This window comes from Carassius carassius, chromosome 26, assembly GCF_963082965.1.
Source record: "Carassius carassius chromosome 26, fCarCar2.1, whole genome shotgun sequence".
In the NCBI taxonomy this organism is placed as follows: Eukaryota; Metazoa; Chordata; class Actinopteri; order Cypriniformes; family Cyprinidae; genus Carassius; species Carassius carassius.
Genome location: NC_081780.1, coordinates 28,465,972 through 28,489,962, shown reverse-complemented (window position 1 = coordinate 28,489,962; position 23,991 = coordinate 28,465,972). Strand labels below are relative to the sequence as shown.

At 36.2% G+C, this 23,991-nt stretch overlaps 2 protein-coding genes and 1 pseudogene across 2 annotated transcripts in view; 2 read left to right on the top strand and 1 right to left on the bottom strand.

Moving 5' to 3' along the window:
• Nucleotides 1–23,991, top strand: part of LOC132106068 (gastrula zinc finger protein XlCGF8.2DB-like) — a 133,439-nt gene that overhangs the window by 14,369 nt on the left and 95,079 nt on the right. The gene's annotated exons all lie outside the window — the stretch shown is intronic.
• Nucleotides 463–18,288, top strand: LOC132106118 (gastrula zinc finger protein XlCGF7.1-like). Its single transcript, XM_059511757.1, has 3 exons — nt 463–487; nt 11,309–11,511; nt 17,493–18,288. The coding sequence occupies exons 2-3, from the start codon at nt 11,340–11,342 to the stop codon at nt 18,230–18,232; spliced, it is 912 nt and encodes a 303-aa protein (XP_059367740.1). The 5' UTR covers nt 463–487; nt 11,309–11,339; the 3' UTR covers nt 18,233–18,288.
• On the bottom strand, nt 3,058–6,997 carry LOC132105365 (coiled-coil domain-containing protein 106-like; annotated as a pseudogene).

The following is a 23,991-nucleotide window of genomic DNA, read 5'->3' as shown; positions in this document are numbered from 1 at the left end:
TGTAACACTGAAATCAGTTTGATCAAAGACTAACCATATAACCCTTTCCATTCGTCCATTTTCAGTGTGTGTCTTATTCATAGTTATTTGTATTGTGACTTATATAATCAACTATCATTTATTTCAAATATTACCTAGAGAAATATTAATTATTTAAACATTTTAATCAAAGATTACTATTTAGAGAGTCTGTTTTAATCCGTAGATTTAATTATTAAATATAAAGCTGAAATTTGATTTGTTAATGCCTTTATGTTCTGGGGAGGAACTGCGATGAAATAAGAGAAGTCAGTTTCAGTTAATATAGTAAATAGTTAAATCTTTTTGCTAGCGCTGAAATGCATCATTGCCATTAAACCTGTACCGTGTTAGATTTTTTTTGTAATGTAAAATAAAATGATTTCAACGAAAAGACTTTTATTTTGGTTTTCCAATGTGACGTCATAACGCTGCGACGCGCTCCCGCGTTTGATTCGGCTGAAGAAAGGTGAGCGATTTTAAAAGTTTAAAGCGTTTCCAAACAACTAAACTCGTGAAGTGAATTAAATATAAAACTAATACTTAATTATTATTATTATTAGTTGTTGTTATGTAAACGGAATTAACAACCAGTGTAACATTGTAATGCTTTATTTAGTGACATTAATGAAAAGAAATGAATAATAATAATATTTTTTTGCGGAACAGAAACGATGCGTCTCAATTTGATCATTATATAGCGAATCACTAGTGAATCAGTCACTGGAAAGTAGTGATGGAGAAACGGAGCTTTTTGAAACTGAGTCAGTTGAATCAACTGCCTTGTAAAATGATTCACTGTTTTGAATTACTCTGATCAGCACACATTTATGACTCCTGCTGATCAAAACAGTGTAAATAAAACGACAACAACAAACACAAACAACTGTAATGGCAGCTTTTACAAACAAACTGCAAATGTTTTCTTAAAAGTCATGAAGATTCATGAAATTCCAGATGTATAATTAAACATTAAATGTGTTTTCCTTTATTAATTTATTTTGTTCATTAACTGATTGAGATACATCCAGATATTTAATCCATTTCTTTCTGCATTTAATAAATGCAGTTTGTATTAATTTTTTTGGTCCCACTTTATATTAAGTGGCCCTAATACCGGTGAACTTACATGGTAACTACATGTGTACGTAGTATGTAACTACAGCGTAAGTACACACTAGTACATAGTACCTACAACTGTAATATTTGTGTACCTACACATATGTAACAACTGATGGAATGGTATGCGTAAGTACAAATGTGTAACAGTACATTGGTAACAACACTTTTTCACTTCAGTAAGTACACGTGTAACAGGAATTATGTAACTACGTTTTGTAACAACAATATGTATTTACTCAAGTTGTTCCAATTCCACATGGAATCCAATACTGCAGTTACCAGTTTGGATTACACTGAAACTATATGTAAACCAGGATGATTCCTATATTTATACCATGTATTTATGACTGGCAGGACTGTTGAATTACAGTGTACTAACATGGTAACTCCTCAGCAACGGTAAACAATATAAAGTCTAAAAAGGTCATCCTTACTGTATTATTAAAAACACTGTATTAAGTGTACTTACATGGTAACTCCTCAGGAACTGTCCACTTAATATAAAGTGTAAAATGGTCATAACCTACTGTGTAATATGCAAAACCCAGACCTCTGTGAAACACTGTATTTACAGTGTACTTACATGGTAACTCCTCAGGAACTGTCCACTTAATATAAAGTGTAAAACGGTCATAACCTACTGTGTAATATGCAAAACCCAAACCTCTGTGAAAGACTGTATTTACAGTGTACTTACATGGTAACTCCTCAGGAACTGTCCACTTAATATAAAGTGTAATTGTTAGGGTCAATGTTGTGTACCGTCAGTGTTGTTACATGATAATTTCATAGGAACTTCCCACTTACTTGAAAGTAATTTAACAATTGCATGGGTAAAATGTCCCAAGTATTAAACCTTGATTACTTCTCGGTAAATCAAGTATAGAGGACTGCAAAAAAAGAGGGGGGGAAATGTAGTAAAGCTAAACAATGTTTATTAACACACATTAAACTCAACAGTTTAACAGATTCTGAAGCAAAACTTCAGTGTACTTGCAGCTGGGTTAACACTAGAACAGCATTGTATAATTCTTGATATTAATTATTGTTCTGAAATGGTAACTGAGGCGTGAATTACAAAATTTACCTTAAAGGGATAGTTCACCCAAAAATGAAAATTCTGTCAGTAATTACTCTCCCTCATGTAGTTCCAACCGCGTAAGACCTTCGTTCATCTTCGGAACACAAATTAAGATATTTTTGATGAAATCTGAGCTCTGTCTGACTCCTCCATAGGCTTCTAGGTGGCCCAAACTTGCTGGCCCAGAAAGGTTATTAAAGAGATTGTTAATATAGTCCAAGTGACTACAGTGGCTCAATCTTAAGTATATCAAGCGACGAGAATACTTTTTGTGCGCTAAAAAAACAAACAAAAATAACAACTTTATTCCACTATTCATTTCCTTCTCTCTGGACCTCTAGTTGGTTCGCGTAGTGTTTTTGCGCAGCGCGTTTGTGTTACATGTCACCACGTAGGCTCACTATTGGCCGACGCAGGTCATGTGTGTGATGCGTGATGACGTGCAACACAGACGCGCAGCGCAAAAACACTACGAGGCCCAGAGAGAAGGAAATGAATAGTGGAATAAAGTCGTTATTTTTGTTTTTTTAGCGCACAAAAAGTATTCTCGTCGCTTGATATACTTGAGATTGAGCCACTGTAGTCACTTGGACTATATTAACAATCTCTTTAATAACTTTTCTGGGCCAGCAAGTTTAGGCCACCTAGCAGCCTATGGAGGAGTGATCAGCTCTCAGATTTCATCAAAAATATCTTAATTTGTGTTCCGAAGGTCTTGCGCGGTTGGAACAACATGAGGGTGAGTAATTACTGACAGAATTTTCATTTTTGGGTGAACTAACCCTTTAACAATAACGTCTAAACAATTAAATAAGAGGATTGGAGGTTTTGTCTTTCTATCTCAATTTATATTTTATTGTCAGCAGTTTACGCTCTTTTTTGGATTTTTCTATGTCAGACCTTAGGTCTGCTGTCAGTGACTGCAGGCACCTCTTTGCAAAGTCACAGAGTTTCTCCTCCTTGACTCTGAACTTTGAGATGCTTCGGAAAAACTCTGGATCAACAAGCTGTATTTCAGCCACAACAGCTGTTAATGCCAGTGTATTTCGGTCAACCCCGACTTTGGTGCATGCCTTACTGATACTCCCTTCTTTCTTGAAGGCGTGAAGAACTTTATTGTACCGCTTCAGTACATCTTCTGGGGTTGTTGCTGTAGAAAGAATAACATAAAATTAAAACCAGAATAAAACAAGACTTGCATCAAACTGATCAATTTCCAGTTGAAAACACACACCACACAAACATGTAAAAAATGCTAGCCGTTCAAGAGCACCAAGATTTTTTTATAACAAGTTTCCTATCATACAAATCATGTTCGCATTTCTCAGACATTTTCTAAATATGTTAATGTTCTAGCAATATTGGAAATACATCAAAACTAGGGGTCAACTGATTTTTTCAGGGACAATATCAGTACCAATTGTAGTCAGGGAGACTGATAACCAATATGTGCAATGTGTTATATGGAGTAAATACACATCAACAGAAAGATGAGATCCAAAAACAGAACATGTGCTTACCACGTGAGCTGTTCTTCGTATTTGACCTGGTAGCACTCTTGGTCTTCTTTTTATGACCTCTTTTCCTCTTCCGAGGAATGTTGCTATCAGATGACTCTGACCCCCAATTTCCACCAGATGCGGAAACGGCTGCGGAACGGCTCCGCTGCGTGACAGCTACGTGTTCCGTCGTCCGTCAATACCCACCAGGTCCGTATTTGTTGCGGAACGGCTGCGGTCATGACTGACAGCTGACGTCACGATGCCCCATGTAATCTCGCGAATTCTGGTGTGATCGCGCGATATGTAGTTTCTATACAAAACTACCAAACCAGGAACAGTTTTCCATCCGAAGGAGTATAGGATAGAACTCTTTTTTTTTTTCTCTTTTCATTTCTTCATCCATCTAGTCAACGGGGTTAAAACTTCAACAAGCCTGTCTCCGCCCATTATGACGTTTTCAATGTGTAGTGTAGGGAAATATGAGCGCGGTGTATTTTATTTTGAAAATTAAACGGATCTTTTATTTTGTTTCTGGCTGTTCTGTTTTGTCACTCGACTTCCTGTCCTGCGTACTCTGCCCTGTAGTGCTGCGGAGCGCTCCGGCATCCGGCAAAAATAGAAGCTCTGCGTATCTGCTCCGGAGGGCTGCGGATCGCCGGAGTCGGAACGCAGCTGTAACGCATTCAGTGGAAATACACTCATCGACTTTAATGGAAACCTATTGACTCTGCCGCCGTGCCGGAGCCGTAACGCAGCCGTTACGCATCTGGTGGAAATTGGGGGTGAAGAGGAGCAAGAACTCTGGGACTCGTCATCAGTGCCACTGGTGCTGGATTCAGTGCTTGAGTCCAAGATTTTCTTAACTTTTTTTTTTTGCCCCTCTGTCTAAGAATACAATAACACATTTAGTTAGACAAAAAGTCAAACATGCTTAGAGAAGTAATCAGCATTTCATGATTGATGTGGAATTTAAAAAAAAAATCACTATCAGTAATTACTAAATTATTTAATAAAACAGTCAAGAGAGCAAAACACAGTTTGACAGTTTGACGGAGAAAATCTTGTTCCTCTTCAAGTGCCTTTATTGTCTGGCCATGACCATCAGCTTGCCTATATCCTCCAAGGAGGAAGACTCCTCATGTCCTCCTTTAAAAACAATGTAATATCAACAAAATATTTTTTTTTTATGAACAAGTGATAGAAAATCAGCAGTATCACAGTTTTCATTTAGGCCAGTATCACTGATATTAGTAATTTATACTGATGTTTTGATGAAAACTTTTCGTCCAAATTTTAAACATTTGTCAGGCTTCAAAAACTATCATTTTTAATTTAAGTGAACTTAAAATAATTCTCACTTAAAAACATAATAAATGTCATATTTACCTGTACATTTCCTATCATATACAAGAATTGAATAAGGTTATGAAAACACTGCACTGCATAAATTAAAAATAGATGAATCCTTTTTACGCTACAAGCGTTCTTTAGTCAAGAGCAATGAGTAATTTTCTCTGTTCCCTATGTTCTTCGGTTAACTTTACTGATAGAGAGAAACAGAAGCTGCTGTCACTAAGACCTGCATCTGCTGACAGGATCTCACGCATCTCATTCTCTTACTACTGTACTCTTTACTCTTTAGATTTTATTTAACTCATTAAAGACAAACATTTTTACATAAATGTGTGTTATTGTTCGTTCAAGCGCAATACTGGCACGCAAGTCTTTCGGAAGCCGGATGTTCTTTTTTGTCTTGTCATGCATGAATGGTTAAAACCATTTGCGTGAATAAGAGCGTGATCGTATAACAATAAGGATGACAGAAATAACGGATGCTGCGTTAATTGTTGACAGAAAAAGTGGACAAGACCTCAGCAAGAGCAGCTGATCTCAAATTCAAAATGCATACAACCTGGGCTGCATTTCCAAAAAGCATTGTAAGCCTATGATTAACTTAGGCTTACAATTTTTTTTTTTCAAACAAAACCCTGTTTAGTTTCCCATTATGTAAATGCAAACTCACCTGCTTCTGGAGATGCCACTTCAACAATAGAAAAGTCAACACTTGGACATTCGTCAACACTTGGACATTCGTCAACACTTAACGTGAAAAGGCTTAGCCTAAAATGGCTCAGTGTTCCAAAACTATAGTCAATGATAATCAAATTTTTATCTACAGTATATACAGTATATGTGTGTGTGTGTGTGTGTGTGATGTAAGGTTTGCACCATATCTGCCCTAATCTAACAGTGTTGGCGATTACATAAATATTTTTTTTAAGTTTCTGTAATAGTTAATCCACACCAGGACACAGTAGTGTTTCTAAAGCTTAAATATAGCAGCTTTAGATATAAATATTTTTTTTAAATATAAATATTTATTATTTTTGCATAATAAATTACAATAATACTTTTAGTTTTAAACCATTTTTTGACAGACTCCGAAAATACATTCTCTTTATTTTGACAGGTGCTGGAGGTGTAATAAATTTGACAAGCACTGTATAGAGGGCAGTTTACCTTATTAAAACCTGTGTATCTGCGTTTTTCAAATACTTAAATTTAACCAATTACTTTATTGAATCACAATTCTACAAACTGTTACTGCCACAATCAACTAAAACTATTTTGGAACTGCAAAGGTGGAACATAAGCTGCATCTGACATGGCATTTATGTTTATACTGTTTAATGATGCTCATGTACATTTACATTGCATAAGATAAATAGCATAATAATAATAATAAAAAACATTCAGTATTGCTTTTTTTATTAGAAATAAAGAAAACATTGAAATATAATAATAACGTTACTAGTAGTAACACTAGCATGAAAAACAAAATGGTTATTGAAACTGGGAATATATTAGCAAGCAATCAAAAAACACTGAAGCAGTCCATGACTTCAGTCTAATGCGAGTTACGCAAAATGAATTTCCTACTTGCATCTTTTCTGTCTTTTTCTGTTGTTTATGATAGGCTAATAAGAGAGAATTCAGAATTTATTCGGTAAGCGCATGCAACCCTCATGACGCGATGACGAATTAAAATGTCTCTGATTGGACATTGCGTTCATCAGAAACATGTTTGATTGGTTATAATGTTCAACACCGCAAACTAAGTGTAAAATAAATCATCATCATAGTGGTACTTCTAGCTAACATTAGGTCATAAGAAGAGCCGACTTGTTAAGTTACCTTTGTCCAAGTGGTCCATGGTATCAGGTGCGCTGCGTTGGCAGTTCCTCTTCAGGGAAACCCCTTTCTTTCGTGGCATACTGTCTGTCGTGTGGATGTAACGTTAGTTAAGTAAGAGGCAATACAACTTGGGGAGGCCGTTAACTGTTTAGCTAGCTGTCGAAAAACTCCTGAGTCCTGATCAGTCTATGGTTCTGATAGGGATCAAGTTGGCGGTTCAGATTGCACCAGGCCAATCAAAACTAATTTACGTTATGGGACAACTGTCACGTTTCACGTAGGCAGCCATTTATCAGCGCGGCGCCAAAAATTTAAAATCGGACAGTAAATAAATCTATCTAGATGGCTATGTGTTCAAGGCAATTAAATAAGTTAATACGCCTATGCAGTAGTGGAAAACATAGAAAACAAATAATCAAATGGCTACAGAAGAAAGGCTTGCTGTGCAATGCACCAAGTTGTCACCGCTGTGGAAAGAAAATGCGAATTACAACACACAGTGGACGAGATGGATATATATGGTAAGTAAGTTAACTTTAGGCACCCAGTTAAATTCGTTATTTGGATAGCCTAGTCAACGTATATTTAATATAATTAATATAATATAGTTAATATAATTTTAGGGAACTTGCTTCTTCGATTTACTAATATAATTTTGCACTGTTTTTTAGGACATGTCGAAGAAACACGCATCGCAGAATTACCCTCTCCATTCGCAATGGATCACTGTTTAATAACTCGAGAGTTCCTTTGGTTAAGTGGATGGAGTACATATACAGGTAACGTATAGTAGCCAGGCACTGATTAAAACTTTATTTTACTCTGTCATTGTTACAGTACAATTATATAAGTACTGAGTAATATTAATTAAGTGCATGCACTTACTATAGGGTTAGGAGGATTAGGGTTTGATTGGTTAGTTGCATGTAATTATGCACATTTAACTGTTGATCCTATTGTAAGTACAAGTAACATATGTAACAAGGACACTGTAAAATATAGTGTTACCCAGGCACCTAATAAACAAATGAACAGGTTATAATTTTGATGATTGTGGCCCCAAATTCAAAATTAGTATATTGTGAAAAGGTTTTCACCATAATCATCAAAATTATAACAAATAATGGCTAAAAATATTTCACTTTGCATGTGAAAAGTATATATTAATTTTACCTTTTAAGTTGAAACAAATAACCTTTTTATGTTTAAAACTAATATTCTAGTTTTTCGAGTTTCACCTGTAACAATAACATAACTAGTTAATGTGGTTACATAGTTTTTGCAAACAGAATTTGTAATTCATCTTGCAAATGCTCACTAAGGTCCTCTCCAAAAGTAGGAAAATAACTCACTATTCAAGATTTAATGTAGGCAACAACTCTCCACATTAATGTGTTATAGAAGTTTGCAATGACATTCCACCTAGGCTACTCCATATTAGGTGGAATAAAAACCATTGTTTTAAACTTGTGTATTACCTAAAAAAAACAACTAAGACTCAGCTATTACTACCTAAAATAACTTTTTTAAGAACATGTATTACTGTTTAAAAGGCCACTATTATGCTATTTTAAAGTTTCTTAATGCTGTTGTGGAGTCTCTTACAACATTACATGTATCAAAGGTAAAAAAAAAAAAAAAAAAAAAAACCCTAAGTAATTTCTTCATAATATACATTTGCACATCATCAAATTTTCAATGATTCTCAAACGACTCGTCAAATGATTCAATCTTTATAAATCCCTCATTTCCCCTAGCTACTCTGTCTGCTCTGATTGGCCAGACAGCGCAGTATCTTGTGATTGGTTTACCGCTCTGTCCTGAGCGTTCCTACACTGTAAACTAAACACAGTAACAAACAATGACTTCGATTTGACCATATCAATCCGAGTACGAGTACAATGATGAAACACTGGAAGAGCTAGTCATTCAGCCCAAACCAGAACATTTCTCAGTGATACACAACTCAGTTTGAGGTACATTATATGATGTTGCAACTGTAATTCCTCCCCATCATCAGCATTCAGCAAAACTAAGTATTTAAAAAAAAAAAATCATCTTTCAACTGCAAGCGGTTTGCGAACAGAACAAATTGCTAGGTAGCTTAAATTTAATAACTCTCCAGTACTACATTGCTCAGCTAATTGAACTGTAATTAATTTTGTCTGTACTAATATCCACATATTTTTTTACAGGTTTGCATTAATGCATTGAGTAAACTGAAAAGAAAAACTGGTCTTAGAGTTGACGGGAAGTCAAGACAGAAGTTTGTGGCCATAGATGAGTCTAAGTTCGCTCACAAGAGAAAGGTAACGGTACATCTGACATGAGAAATACAGAAAGTTTGTTTTTTACCGTGTTGAAATACTAAAGTTGGTTAAAGCGACATTCACTAATATTTCCATTATCCATTTGTGATAATGGCACCTAACTTTTTCTGCAGTAGTTTATTTCTGATATAAAGAAGTGATATCGCCATCTATATTCATGTGTGCTGAGGAATGGCTTGAATGACCCCCAAATGGTCACGGGGAGATCAGAATCCAAGTGTATGTTTTATCAAACACAATCCAGGTTTAACTGCTGTTAACATTTGTTATGTTTCTTGTGTTTATGCATTTTCAGTTCGTGGCCGCTGTCGTACTACTTGTCAGAGAAAAAAAGGCTGGGTGTTTGGGATGATGGAGGTTAAAGGAGCTCGCCGCCTACCAGTCTTAAAGATGGTAAAGGACCGTTCCAGGACCACATTGATGCCCATCATCAAAAGACACATCAGAAGGGGGTCAGCTGTTTACAGTGACAATTGGAGGGCATATCTGAATGCACTACAACCACAAGGATACAAACACCTAACTGTTAACCACAGTAAAAATTTTGTTGATCCCAAAACTGGCTGCCACACACAACATATTGAACGGGCCTGGCTAGCCATCAAGGCACAGGTATCAAGATACAGGGGTAACAAAACAAAAAAACTATTAAAAGAACACTTGAAATTCATCCAGTGGCACTACTGGCTGGGAAGAAGAAATAGGAAAGGTGCTTTGGCACAGTTGATCCATGATATTAGAAAATCATACAGGTTTAGATTTAATTAAAGTTATATCAGCTGAAAATGCATGATTTTTTAAAAAACTTTGATGTGACCTTTTTTCAGATTCGTAAATTTGGCTATGCCATGCAAACCATTTCTGCCTTGTATCTTAGGAATCTTTGCAAAACAAGGTTACATAGTGGTTAGTAAACTCTGAAATACTGTATGAATGTGATAGTTATGCTTTGATAGATTCTGGGATATTACTGCATAGCACTTCTAAAGATTTACCGTTTATTTGCTTAATTTTTCCCTTTTATTTCAATTTTTTTTTGATGTGACATTCTGGTGACCAATTTGCATTTACAGCAAATTACGGTATTCTGTTCTTGTGTAGTGTACACAGTGTAACTGCGATTGCAATGCTTGCTACGTTTTAAATGCCACATTAAATTGAGTATTTAGAAATGAGGTTTGGGTTAATATTATAACGTAAATATACATACATTAATGTACATATACAGTAAATTGTGGTTGGTATCAAGTATGTTACACTTTATATTAAGTTCCTGAGGAGTTACCATGCAAGTACACTGTTAATACAGTGTTTCACAGAGGTTTGGGTTTTGCATATTACATAGTAGGTTAAGACCGTTTTACACTTTATATAAAGTGGACAGTTCCTTAGGAGTTACCATGTAAGTACACTGTAAATACAGTGTTTTACAGAGGTTTGGGTTTTGCATATTACATAGTAGGTTATGAGCGTTTTACACTTTATATTAAGTGGACAGTTCCTGAGGAGTTACCATGTAAGTACACTTAATACAGTGTTTTTAATAATACAGTAAGGATGACCTTTTTAGACTTTATATTGTTTACCGTTGCTGAGGAGTTACCATGTTAGTACACTGTAATTCAACAGTCCTGCCAGTCATAAATACATGGTATAAATATAGGAATCATCCTGGTTTACATATAGTTTCAGTGTAATCCAAACTGGTAACTGCAGTATTGGATTCCATGTGGAATTGGAACAACTTGATTAAATACATATTGTTGTTACAAAACGTAGTTACATAATTCCTGTTACACGTGTACTTACTGAAGTGAAAAAGTGTTGTTACCAATGTACTGTTACACATTGTACTTACGCATACCATTCCATCAGTTGTTACATATGTGTAGGTACACAAATATTACAGTTGTAGGTACTATGTACTAGTGTGTACTTACGCTGTAGTTACATACTACGTACACATGTAGTTACCATGTAAGTTCACCGGTATTAGGGCCACTTAATATAAAATGGGACCATTTTTGTTCTTTGTTAATCATTCTCCTCTTAAAATGCAGGTAAATTAAATTGTGACCCACTATTAAAAATATGGCGTTTATTAAAGAGGAGAGTGAAGACATGAAGATTGAAGATACATTAAATTTCAATCATGAAGATACTGAGGAACAAACAAAGATGGAGTTTATTAAAAAGGAGAGTGAAGACATGAAGATTGAAGAAACATTCAGAGTCAAACAAGAAGATACTGAGACACAAACAGGTTGGTTTTCATTCACAAAGCTGAATTCACTCATTTGATCCTTAATAAATATATCCTTTACAGAATACAGAAAAATCTGGAGTTAATTTTTTCAGTTATTAAAAGGAACCCTTATGCCCCTTTTTACAAGATATAATATTGGTCTTGGGTGTCTCCAAATATGTCTGAAGTTTCAGCTCAAAATACCCCACAGATCATTTATTAAAACTAAGACATTTTTGGGGTGTGTTCTGTTTCAAAGTATATAAGTTTAAATAGAATTGAGCTGCATATTCCCACCCCATCTCTGCATTGGGTTTGGTCTCCCACGGGACCAAACGCAAATCTCACGGGAGCGGGGGGACAGAACATTTCGCGGGAGACTCGGGGGGAATGGTGGTGTGTAGTAGAAATGGAGTCAACTCAAGAAGTTTAGAAGAAAATCAAAGCTGCTGTTTACTGGACAAAATCAAAGTAAGGCAAGTCAAACATCTGGAAACAATTATCATTTGTTACTGAAAAAAAAGCGTTTTATTTTGAGCATGTGAGCGGAGCGGAGTGGTAATATTTCCTTTAAGAGCACTGAGCGCCTTTCTGAAGATTCCGCTCCGCACTGAGGATGTAAAGTGCCTTTATGAGCTCTTTGTGAGTTTGCAGGTGGTGAAAATAAAATCATGCAACAACGAGCGCACTTATCCATCCAGCAGATAGCATTAGATGTGTGTTTTAATAAAAGTCGAACGCACCTTTTCCTCTTGTTTGGGGTGTTCAGTGAGTTCCCTTATGTATGTGCGTAATTTACGGGGGTTATGACCCCCTCAAAAATCAGATCCAGCTAATATAACCCCCCCAATATCATCACATCATTCAAATTTAATGAAGTAAATATGAAATATTCTGAATGAATACTTTTGTTAGTTTTCTTTATTAACTTCATTTGCCAGCAAGAAAGATAGTATCATATTTTAAGTAATCTGTAATGTATCCCCCACCCACCGCACCGACTACTTGGTATTACCCACTGCTCTATAATATAAGTATAATATAGATCAGTGGTATTACCCAGCCCGCTTTCTCTAACAAGTTTGTTCACTATTTTGCGCAATCGCTGGAATGAATGGTTGGAGAAAGCTGACGGAAAGATGAAAATGACAGTGAAAGGGAGCCAGACAACGATTTTTCATTGTTGGTCGACAGCAGCCAAAAAAAAGAAAAATCCTGACCAAATGGAGGTGCCCCTATTGCTAGGTTAGCTGTTAAGTTAGCTCAAGGTTTCTCATTGTGTGGGTTGAGACATGATGAGTGGGGTGCGACAAACAGGTTTTGTGCCCATCATTTTAATTCCTTTATTTATTGACCATACACTCAAAACAAAGACACATTTAAATGTAAGCCTTACATAACTTTTTCTCACGTAAGTTTAAAAGTTTTTCAAGGCGACCGTTATTGATCGTAGTATCACTATGGTTCCCATGGAGACGCGCCTTCATTGCTTATCACACTGCAGCCACAATAGTGACGAATGACTGATGATCTTTCTCCAAATCATTGTATGCTGTGTATTCTCTTTCTGTATCAGCTGCGCCACAAGGATGTGCTGTTTCTACATATATTTAGCTTTCATTTGAAAGAAAACAGCGCATCCTTGTGGCGCAGCTGATACAGAAGAGAATAAACAGCATATAATGATATGGAGAGACACAGAGGAGACTGTTGACAAAGGAATTGTTGGGCTGATACAGAAGCTTTTACGGGTTTGGAAAGACATGGAGGTAAGTGATTAATGACAAAATTTTCATTTTGGGATGGAGTATTCCTTTACTTTGAAGCATCGGCTGTTCTTGTGGTAGTATTAGCAGTGCTTGAGAGCGCACTATTCCCTTGTTGAATTCCGAGTTCTCCTCTCACGTAAGAGTTGAGTTCTCTGTTTTCCCAGAGCGGCAGTAGGTCAAGCTCCCCTCTCAGTTGAGAGCTGTGTGTTTGCCCCCTCAGCTAGAAATTTACTGATATGACCACTCCAGCATTTATACCTTAGATCGAGTTGTTGACTCTTGAACATACTGGTTTTGGGATGCACCATTCCTTCTATGAGCTGCTCTTTCAGAGTGCCACAAGAGCCCCTTAGAATGGTATTCTAAAATCCACACTGTGGTTTGCACGCTAGTAGTCTTCGTTCTTTTCTAAAACCTATATGGCAAGGGCTTTGCGTGGTTGTTTCGTGCCTTTTCTTGAGCTGGTAAAAGCCCCGTTCATCTTGGGCACCACTCCACCTATGCATCCTCAGGATACCTATTTGAACAGGGTGTTGCTACTAAAGATCTGTTGAGACAATCCCTTCAACAAGCTTAAATGAGAGAAAGCGGTAGCCCCTGTGTGACAGGCCAAGGCTTAGTATGATTCTAGGTCGTATCCCTTTAATGGAATCTATTCTTGATTCCAAGCCTTGAGCTCTACCCGGGACCAGGAGTCTGGCAGGTAGGTTGGGGTATGTAGACTAGGCCTTTGACCGTAAGGGATAATGTCACTGACAGCCGTCTAACATCCCAGGGGCAACTTCCATGGAAATGGTAGAGTTGGTCATTAGTGCTCAGCATGGTTCTGGCCTGCACTCCCCTCAGGTTTGGCAGCGTGGGTATACTGTTCCCCATAGCAACACCTAGAGGAGTTTGAAGTTCCCTTGAAAGGGAACGTCTCAGGTTACTTATGTAACCATGGTTTCCTGAGTAGGGAAGCTTTAGACGAATAGCTTTAAACGTATATTAAAATAGAAAGAACACAAAGTTCTTCAACATGGAAAGCAATAGAAGTGAAGTAACTAAGTCATTTCACCTGATAATTGTTTCATATTGTGCATTTTGCAGGGCTGCGGGACACAGGACAGATAGTCTATTCATTACTTCATTATTCTATTCATTAATTTGTTCCTACACCTTATTAATTTCTGGCAACTGTTCATGTTCCATTAATTTTGTTCCTTAACCCATGATTTAACTGAATTGATGGAACAAATTAATACATTGAAAGAATTCTTCATTCATAAAAAAACGGAGGAATTTAATGAATTGATGAAAAATTGGATGCTTTAAAGAAAAAGCATAGCAATAGGCCTAAAATAAATATGCTCGTTTGTTTTCATAAAAAAAGCTAAATATATATGACTTAATTAAGATAACGGATTTAAAACAGAATTGTGTCATGGCTACAAGTTCACAGAACGGATGACAACGCACATTCTGTTCTCTGCACAAAATGTGCCGTAGTTAAGTTTAAGATAATTTTATTTTAAATGCCATGTCAGTGTAACATGTCGTATCTTCAGAAGAATGGAGCCAAATGAAAATACAAAAAGGGAGGTTTTAATGACGATAATGGTGGAAAACAAACACATGCAAAAACTCAGATTTGCTTTATGTTAAGATATTTCACATTAAGTTACTTCAACGACCGACCACCAGAACTAAACAGAAAGGGTTTATTGGTGCGTTCAAGTCGTATAGATTGTATTTACGAGTTGAATGCACATGAACGCCACCACAATATCGTAAATAGCAGTGGGGACCTTGGGATTTTCTTTAAGCCCCAATCTGAGTTGGGGGCATGTCAGTGGTTAACATGGCGGAATACACAATACTTAAAGGTATTTAGCTGTGATATTGTCAGGCTTTTCTATTTACAGTGCAGTAAGTTAATCGACGATGCATAATATGATGGCATTATAATATAACAATGCAACTTGTAACAATAAAGTTGGCAGTGGCTTCATAAATCATTTTAAAACATTAAAAAACTAAGTATACCTAATGCACATTTCTTTGTTCTTCATTTTGTAGAACAAGAGTTTAAAAATATTGCTGTATTTTTGTTTTATTAAGAGAAAGTAGCGGAGTACATCTTGCTCCGATGAAAGTGACTTGAACGCACATGCCGTCATAAGCACGACTTCCCACCTCATGCGTACGAACTTCCCAGGAGGACTTGAACGCAGCATGAATAACACCAGGAAAGTAATTAGAAGAGCAGAAACAGTTGTGGAGTAATCAATTAACCTAAAAAGAAAAGGAAAATGACCAAATAAAGAAAAAAAACTCAAAAGAAACAGAAGAATGGCAGTCCATGACTGTGACAGTCAGTTGAAAACAATGCAGTTGTATTTTAAAATACAACAACAAGCACCAGGAAACCATTTAAAGGTTTCCTTTAAAACCATTTTAAAGCACGTTCAGCGGTCAGTAAAATTATCTCAAATGTATGGCGTGCTCTTTTCATTTTATCAAATGATCATAATCACATCCTGTCATGCCGGTGACTGTGTGCTGCTGCATTTTGCAGCATTAAGGTTAACGATTAATAGAGTAATCAATCGTTAATTTAAACAACGATCAATCATGGAAATTATAAGAAATTGACATCCCTGCTTCAGATGAAGATGTGAATGATTGTTCTTCTTATCCTATTTATATTATAGTCGCACCGGTAGTGGGCTGTTGCTGGCCAACGTGTTGTGTTTTTCAATGTATGCTTCAGACACTGCTCACGATGAGCCACTGGCTGCCATTCCCCATAGCGACCCCTAGAGAACACAGTGTCTCATTTCCTACTTACGAAACCTTGGTTACATAAGTAATCTGAGACGTTTTTTTTAAATTCAATGTAGAATTTCTATACTTCTCTGTGTTGACCTGATTGTCACTTTTTTGTGTGTAACACATCTACTACATATAGACAAACTTGCACATGTATTCGTTGACTTGATTTTCGGGGGGCCAGTTTCCTCAGTTCAATTCCAGGCTGCAGAAAAGTCATATTGTGCAGAGGACTCATCTGGTTCCTCTGGGTTTGTCCCAGTGGCCCTCTAGGAAGCAAGGTCTTTATTGGGGATCTGTCTCTGGGGCACATTTAGTCGTCCTGGTCAGTGTTGTGGGGTAACGCATTACAAGTAACGTAAATTACGTAATCAGATTACTTTTTTCAACTAATAAAGTAACGCATTTACTTTTTAATTTACAAGAGAATATCTGAGTTACTTTTTCAAAAAAAATACGCAAGTTATGAATATGAGCATACTGATGTTGTGGATTGTGATAAGGAGCATTTGTTTGTATAATATACCTTTATTTCATTTGTTGCAGACCACACACACATGAGTAGCTGACATTTCTAAGGACATAAAGTACAAAATGATACTGCTCTGAACCAGTGCTCATGCTTACCTCCTGTATACAAAGAACACAGATTAATGCACCTGGCACCTTTTACCAACTCGATTTCTTCTCCGCTCTGGTGTTGTAACCCAGGGGTTCTCAAACCTGTCCATGAGGACCCCTATTCCTGCAGACGTTGTATGTCTCCCTTATCAGATACACCCAATTCATGTCTTGCAGTCTTTACTAATGAGCTGATGAGATGAATCGGGTGTGTTGGATAAGAGAGACATACAAAATGTGCAGGGCTAGGGGTCCTTCAGGGCAGGTTTGGGAACCACTGTTCTAACCTGTTTTAAGATTTTAAAGAGACCGCACCACTTTTAAAATGAAACCCGCTGCAGTCCATGACACTGATGTAAATCAAAGAACAAAAGAAAAAGAGAAATCCCTCACAGCTTTGATTGACTTTTAATAAAGATTAACTTATATTCAATTAATAGTTTATGCATATACAATTTATGTGAAGATTGTTTTAAGTTCATTGTTTTTTTAAGTATACAGCAATGATGTCTATAATTTATAGGTAAATTAGGAGCAGGAGTATGCTTTTAATAGAGACGTCAGTATCAGTATTTGTATCAATAAGACTGGTCTTCATTAACAGTAAGCTACTTGGTAAAAGATGCAATTAAACCACATATTTTAAATACACAATTTCTGTTCTTTTTACATTAATTTGGAGATTAAATGTAAAATTGTTTATCATCAAATACTAATTTTTTAATTGATTGAAGGGCATAGTTTCTTTGTGCCATTAAACAGGTGTTAACTTGTGTTTTTTTTTTTATTTCATCTCAGACCTGATGGCACTGAAAGAGGAGAGTCAAGAACTCAATGAGACGAAAGACAAAGATCAAAATGAGAAACATCATGATTTCAAAACTGAAGAACTGATTAGTTGCTCAGAGAGTAAAAAGACTTACTTGCCAAAAAAAGCTCAAAAAACACAAACTACAAACCTTAATTCCCACTTAAAAATTCATACTGGAGAGAAACCTTTAACCTGCCAACAGTGTGGAGAAGATTTCAATCGAGAAGAAATGCTTAAATTCCACAAGAAAATACACACTGAAAAGAAACCCTTCATATGCCCATTCATATGTGGAAAGAGATTTTCACAGAAATGTCACCTTAATGCTCACGTGATCATTCACACTGGAGAAAGACCTTACACCTGTAAACTGTGTGGGAAGAGTTTTACACGGAATCGCGATCTTACGACTCACGTGAGAGTTCACACTGGAGAGAAACCTTACATGTGTAATCAGTGTGGAAGGAGTTTTAAACAAAATAGTCACCTTAATACCCACATGAGAATTCACACTGGAAAGAAGCCTTACACCTGCGAACAGTGTGGGAAGGGTTTCACACGGAAAGCAGCATTTAAGATTCACATGATAATTCACACTGGAGAGAAATCTTACATATGTAATCAGTGTGGAAAGGGCTGTACACAGAATAGTCCCCATTACTATCTACATGACAATTCACACTGGAGAGAAGCCTTTCAACTGCAAACTGTGTGGGAAGAGATCTAAAGGAAGCATTAACTATAACATTCATTCAAGAGGAAACCGTTTTTAATGTCATCATTGTGGAAAGAGTTTAAACATGCAAAATTAAGATTCACATGAGAGTTAACACTGGAGAGAATCCTTACAAGTGTTTTCAGTCAGTTTCAGAAGTCAAAGCAGCATGAAACGTCAACATGAAAACTTTTCTGGGAAGGAATGTCCATTTTCCTCAGAGTGACAAGGTTTAGAAAAGGAGGCTTTTTCTACAGACATCTGTGCTATCATTCTGAAAGACATTCAATTGTGGTCAGAGTAATAAAACATTTTCTATGATCACACTTACAGATACATGTAAAAAAAAAAAAAAGTCATGCAAATTTAAGAGTGTTTGAGTTCTTTGTTAAAGAGTATGATAAGAAAAAATGCTGTTTGAAATCAAGGTTACAAAGCTGAATGCGGGCTACATTTGACTTGTCACCCCCATGAGTACCTTTTTAAAAATGCATTTTATTTGCATATTTCACCTGTTTAACGCTTCACCATAATTATTTTTTTTTTTTTATAAATATTGTGTGGTTGCAGTAGATTCCCTGTAATTTCATGTTTTGATTCCTCTGAATCAAAATGTTAGACAAAATTCGGCATTTCTGGAAAATGCAACAATGTAATTGAAAGATTATAATCAAATCGACATAGACTGGACCAAAATGACTTGTTTTCATTGAAACTAGGTTTTTTTTTTAAATCTTATTATTTAGTCAAATCAATAATAAATTTTATGGCAGTGTTTTAGTACCATGTTAAAATAAATAAATAAATGTAAGATTACCAGATTAAAGGCATATTTTGACAATAATCTCATTTGACTAATGCCTTTTAGATTTTAAAGTCATAAAATCTTTAGAATTAAGGCGCATTGCATTATGGGGTTAAGGTCATAGAATGAGAATAAAGTCTTAGCAAGGCCAGTATATTCCATGAATAATGTTAATGTGAAAATTTAATCACCATCTGTGGCATCCAACCATTCATTCTTCACATGTATTTAATTAAAAACTGCAATAAAACATTCTAAAGGTTGAAGTAAGCACCATCTCGTTAACTTTTGTCTTTTCTGAGGTAAATAACATTAAAGTGCTCCTATTATGAACATAAACTATCTGCAAAGCCGAGAGTGCACGATTGTAGGACTTCAGGGAACAAATACACAAATAAACTGGACAATCGTCTACTTCCAAAGGAATCAGAAGAGTCTCCTTTCTCCCATCTGTGGTCTTAACGCTATTAATGATCAACAGAGGACCAACAATGCTCAAATTGTCTGGACCCGTTTCCTGTCATGGAGGAGAGTTGCTAAAAATCTAATTATGTCAGCATTATGAGAAGTGATAATGTGACTCAAGAACAGAGAACATATGTTCTGAAATACTCCAACCAAATCAGCTCGGACAAAAGCCCAATGTCTGGATGAATTCAGTGCGCTTCCTTCTTCGCCATGGCTTGAACTACCTACTCCAACATGCTGCTAGCATTCACGTCATGCAGAACTCAAAAAACTTAGTTGAAACTTCGTTACTGCCATGAATCTTCAAAGTCTTGCAAACAATGAAACTCTCAGATGAACTTCCGAAGCTCCTACGTAACCAGGCAACCAACCAATCACCAGGAGAGTTTTCCCAAAAGACGTCATCCAAACGACAGACCTGCATACAATCAGATGCGCCGCGATTCCCTGAGACGAGACAAAAAGTCAAACTCCAACTCCTCTCAACCCCGCCTTTTAGCGCAAACGCAAGTAAAACAAACTTAATTTCTAGCTGAAAGTGGTGCAAATTGATCTTAAGCAGTAAATAATAAAAATCTCTGCTTTTGTGGTTTTCTTGGTGCGATCTAAGAACTAATAACTTAAGTTACTAGACTCTTGGGGCTTCATTCAAATTCCGTTAAACCTCCTCTTCAGTGACTGTGTTTGTGTGTGTGTGTGTTCATTAGCGTAGTTCCATGTAATAGCAGTTAGTAAATAAATTCTTGTTTCATTTATAAAGAAGCATTGTCTTGGGTCGTATATATTTAAGTTAAACTTTGCCCAGATCCTGTGCCATCTAGCCTTGTAGCTTATAAATTATTTAGATTTGATTTCTCTTTAAAAAATTAATTCCTAACAGAAAATTCCTTACAGAGAGATGAAGATATTGTCAAAAAACATATTTCGCTCAAACATTGTTCAAAAAATCTGTCTAAATCTGTGTTCGTGAGCACTTCTCCTTTGCCAAGATAATCCATCCACCTCACAGGTGTGGTATATCAAGATGCTGATTAGACAACATGATTTTTGCACAGGTGGGACTGCCCACTATGTACACAAAAGGCCTATTTGTGAACAAGATTTGAGAGAACTAGGCATTTTGTGTACATAGAATAAGTCTTAGATCTTTGAGTTCAGCTCATGAAAAATGGGTGCAAAAACAAAAGTGTTGCGTTTAAAATTTTGTTCAGTGTATATACACCCTTTAAGCGTCTTTTTTCCATAAAAGGTACATACTGACAAACCTAGCAACTTTTTTCGATGATCTAAGGTTTCATTCAGTTGGAAGAAGTCGCTAGTTTCACCCTGCAAGCACGAGATCTGACTTTCCCAGCACAGTCTCGCCTCCAGTGTTGGGGATAATGCATTACAAGTAACGCAAGTTACGTAATTGGATTCCTTTTTACAAATAACTAGTAAAGTAATGCATGACTTTTTAATTTACAAGAAAATATCTGAATTACTTTTTCAAAAAAGGAACGCCAGTCACTTTGTTTTCCCATTTATTGAGTCACATCTGTCCTTTCCCCATACTGGGAGAAATCAGAAGTACAGAGGCATTTTGTGTGCTGTGTGAACATGATGTAGCTCTAGACTAAATGTGAATGTGCATTAATTCTAGAGCTGAAACAACGAATCGATTTAATCGATTAAAATCGATTATTAAAATAGTTGTCAACTAATTTAGTCATCGATTCGTTGCTAAATAACTTTTATTTGCCGTAAGCGGCTCATTTCGTGCATATTTCAAATCTGCGGTGACCAAAGTGTGGCAGTAATGAGCCACCGGAGGTTTTACTCAGCCAGTACAACAGGAGAAGTAGCGAATAGCCAATAGCTGGCCTTGTTTTATGTCACGTGCTTCCCGAGCAGCGTCTCTGCAGCCATAGACATCATATGATGTCTATGTCTGCAGCATTCAGCGTGATGTGGGAGTACTTTACTTTGAGCCTTTAAAAAAGAAGAGTAACCTGTAAACTCTGCACTACTGCACTGTTTAAGGGGACGTTCACATATCGCGTCTTTTGCGCGCTCAAGTTCGTTATTTCCAACACCGCACCGCATCGAGTTAAAAACATTTAAACTTTTCAGAATGCCGCAACCGCACCGCGGGTCATGTGACAAGAACTAACCAATCAGCTTCATCCTTTCCCGTAACAACGTTAGAAGCTCAGTCAAGATGAAAGGAACAGCTGATCATAGCTGTATATGGATTTCCATTTTTAAATAAATTTAGTAGCAGAGCTACTGCAAGCGATTTTTTTGAGCTGCAAATCCATTTATCCTTTGCTGAAATTTCAGCGTCTTCAAGAAGAGAGCACGTCATGGTTGCTTATCAAAGGCAGACGCCTCAGGGGCACTTCTGCCCGAGCGCTTCGGAAAGAAGGAGAAAGCGGTGCGCCTAGCGTTTTCCACGCGTTTTTAGGCGCGATTTGTGAACGGCCCCTAAGACTTTCATTTGTGCAGATTCTCCAGTACAATGTTGTTTGCAAATGTTTAGTCGTAAAAGCTGAGAACATTGCTTTTTAACAGTTAACATTTAAAGCTTTACAAACATGTTCTGTGATCAGTTTGTCGTTTACCAGTTCAAAATTCAGTCGTGCAGCCTAATTATGACTGAATGAGAGAGGTAAATGTAGATATTTGAAATGCACTTTTTTTTCTAAGTATTATTCACTGCTCTTTTTCACAGAGCAGGTTTTTTGTGTGTGTCCTATTTTTTTTTCTGGACAACCTTCTGATGGATTTTACTTTAAATTGTGAGTTCCATTCAGGTTTCATGCCATTGGCACTTTTTTTGAAGGATTGTTTACAATTTCACAGCAAAAGCTATAAAGCTGTTTCCCAGTAAATAATAAAATACAATGCACTGCAATTTTATTCTGTTTTATCCTTATTCTTCGTGAAAATATGTTCTGAAAGATTCCTTAATAAGCTTTGTTCAGGATGTTAAACTACTTTAGGAGCTCTAAGGACTGCCATGGTGAAAACATTATTTGAAATCTCCTTGTGAAATTTGCTAGAGTATGGGTCAGTGTTCTGATTGCAGAAGAGTTCGACAAAGGATTACTAACACAATAAAACAACTCCAGGTATATTTTTGATGAGGATATGACAGTGCAAAATGGTTAAAATCTCTTAAATCTATGCTGAATGATAAAGACCATTTATTAATAATTGACTTGGGGGGGAAAATGTAAAAAACTAAAATATAAGTACATTATCCGATTAATCGATTAATTGTAAAAATAATCGACAGATTAATCGATTATCAAAATAATCGTTAGTTGCAGCCCTAATTAATTCATCCCATTAGCATTAAAAAATTTTTAGTATTCAGCAAAATTAATTAAAACTCAGAATATGACGCAATAATTAAATAATTTAAATGACACAAATGTGTCTAATCCCATTTTATTAACTAATGTCTTTGCTGCTGACCTTTGATGATACAGTTTTTGCTAATAAGCAAAAATGACTTTAGATAAACTAACAATTGTGCTTCATTGTTTTTTGTTGCTGAAGATATTGAACCTTCTTCTCCTGTGTTCTACTGTGCAGACGTGAATTTACTTTTCCTTCAACCTGAGGTTTAATTCATTATTGTTTTGGGTGTGAAAGGGCTTTTACATTTGCCATAAATAGAACTTATATCAAAAACAATCAAGCCCAGCTCATATTTAAAAAATAATGCAAAAGTAACTTTCCATAAAAAGTAATTAACATAATTTGTACTTTATTAGGGAGTAACGCAATATGTAATAATGGTAATATAATACCATTTCCAGTTTGAATGACATGTTTCCTGGAAACGGTGTCCAACAGGGTTTGAGATGTGTTTTCTCCTGTTTGGTGGGTGTGTCAAACATTTCAGCCCAATCAGCAGCGACATGGATATAAAAAAACGCTGTATTAAGAGACTGCTTGCACAATGGGTCCAAGTAAAGTCGTTTACAAATGTGTCTGCTGCAGCTATACACAACAATTGAAGATATTAGAGAACATGTTTGTCGAAAGAGTTTTATGGTGAAAATATAAACAATTACATCATCATGTTGATATGCTATATTTTTTGGCTTCATTGTAAGATAAGTTTATTTATATACCAAATTTCGTACACAATGCATATACATTTTGTGCTTTACACAAAAATGAGAAAGAAAATACAAGGTATTAAAGAAATAAATAAAGAAATAATAAAGAAATAATTAAAGCTGCAAGCAGCGTTTACCGGGGTTTGAACATTTACCAGGGCTTAAAATGTGTTATGGTTTTAAGGTCTAGGCCAACCTGGATGTATGTCTGACAGTAGAACACATCTAAAATGTAGAATAGGCTCACTCACACACACACACACACATACACACAAACATAAATTAAATGGTTAAACTATTATATTAATCATCATTAAGCATGCTTACACACACACAGATACAGTCTTCTCTTTTTAAGTTTGTATGTCATTGGCAGGTTTCAT

What these genes read in the sequence shown, in the direction of transcription:
- LOC132106118 (XM_059511757.1), top strand. Translation starts at nt 11,340, where the DNA reads ATGGCGTTTATTAAAGAGGAGAGTGAAGACATGAAGATTGAAGATACA. An exon ending in AGATACTGAGACACAAACAG is followed by an intron (nt 11,512 to 17,492) that starts GTTGGTTTTCAT and finishes ATTTCATCTCAG; the next exon opens with ACCTGATGGCACTGAAAGAG.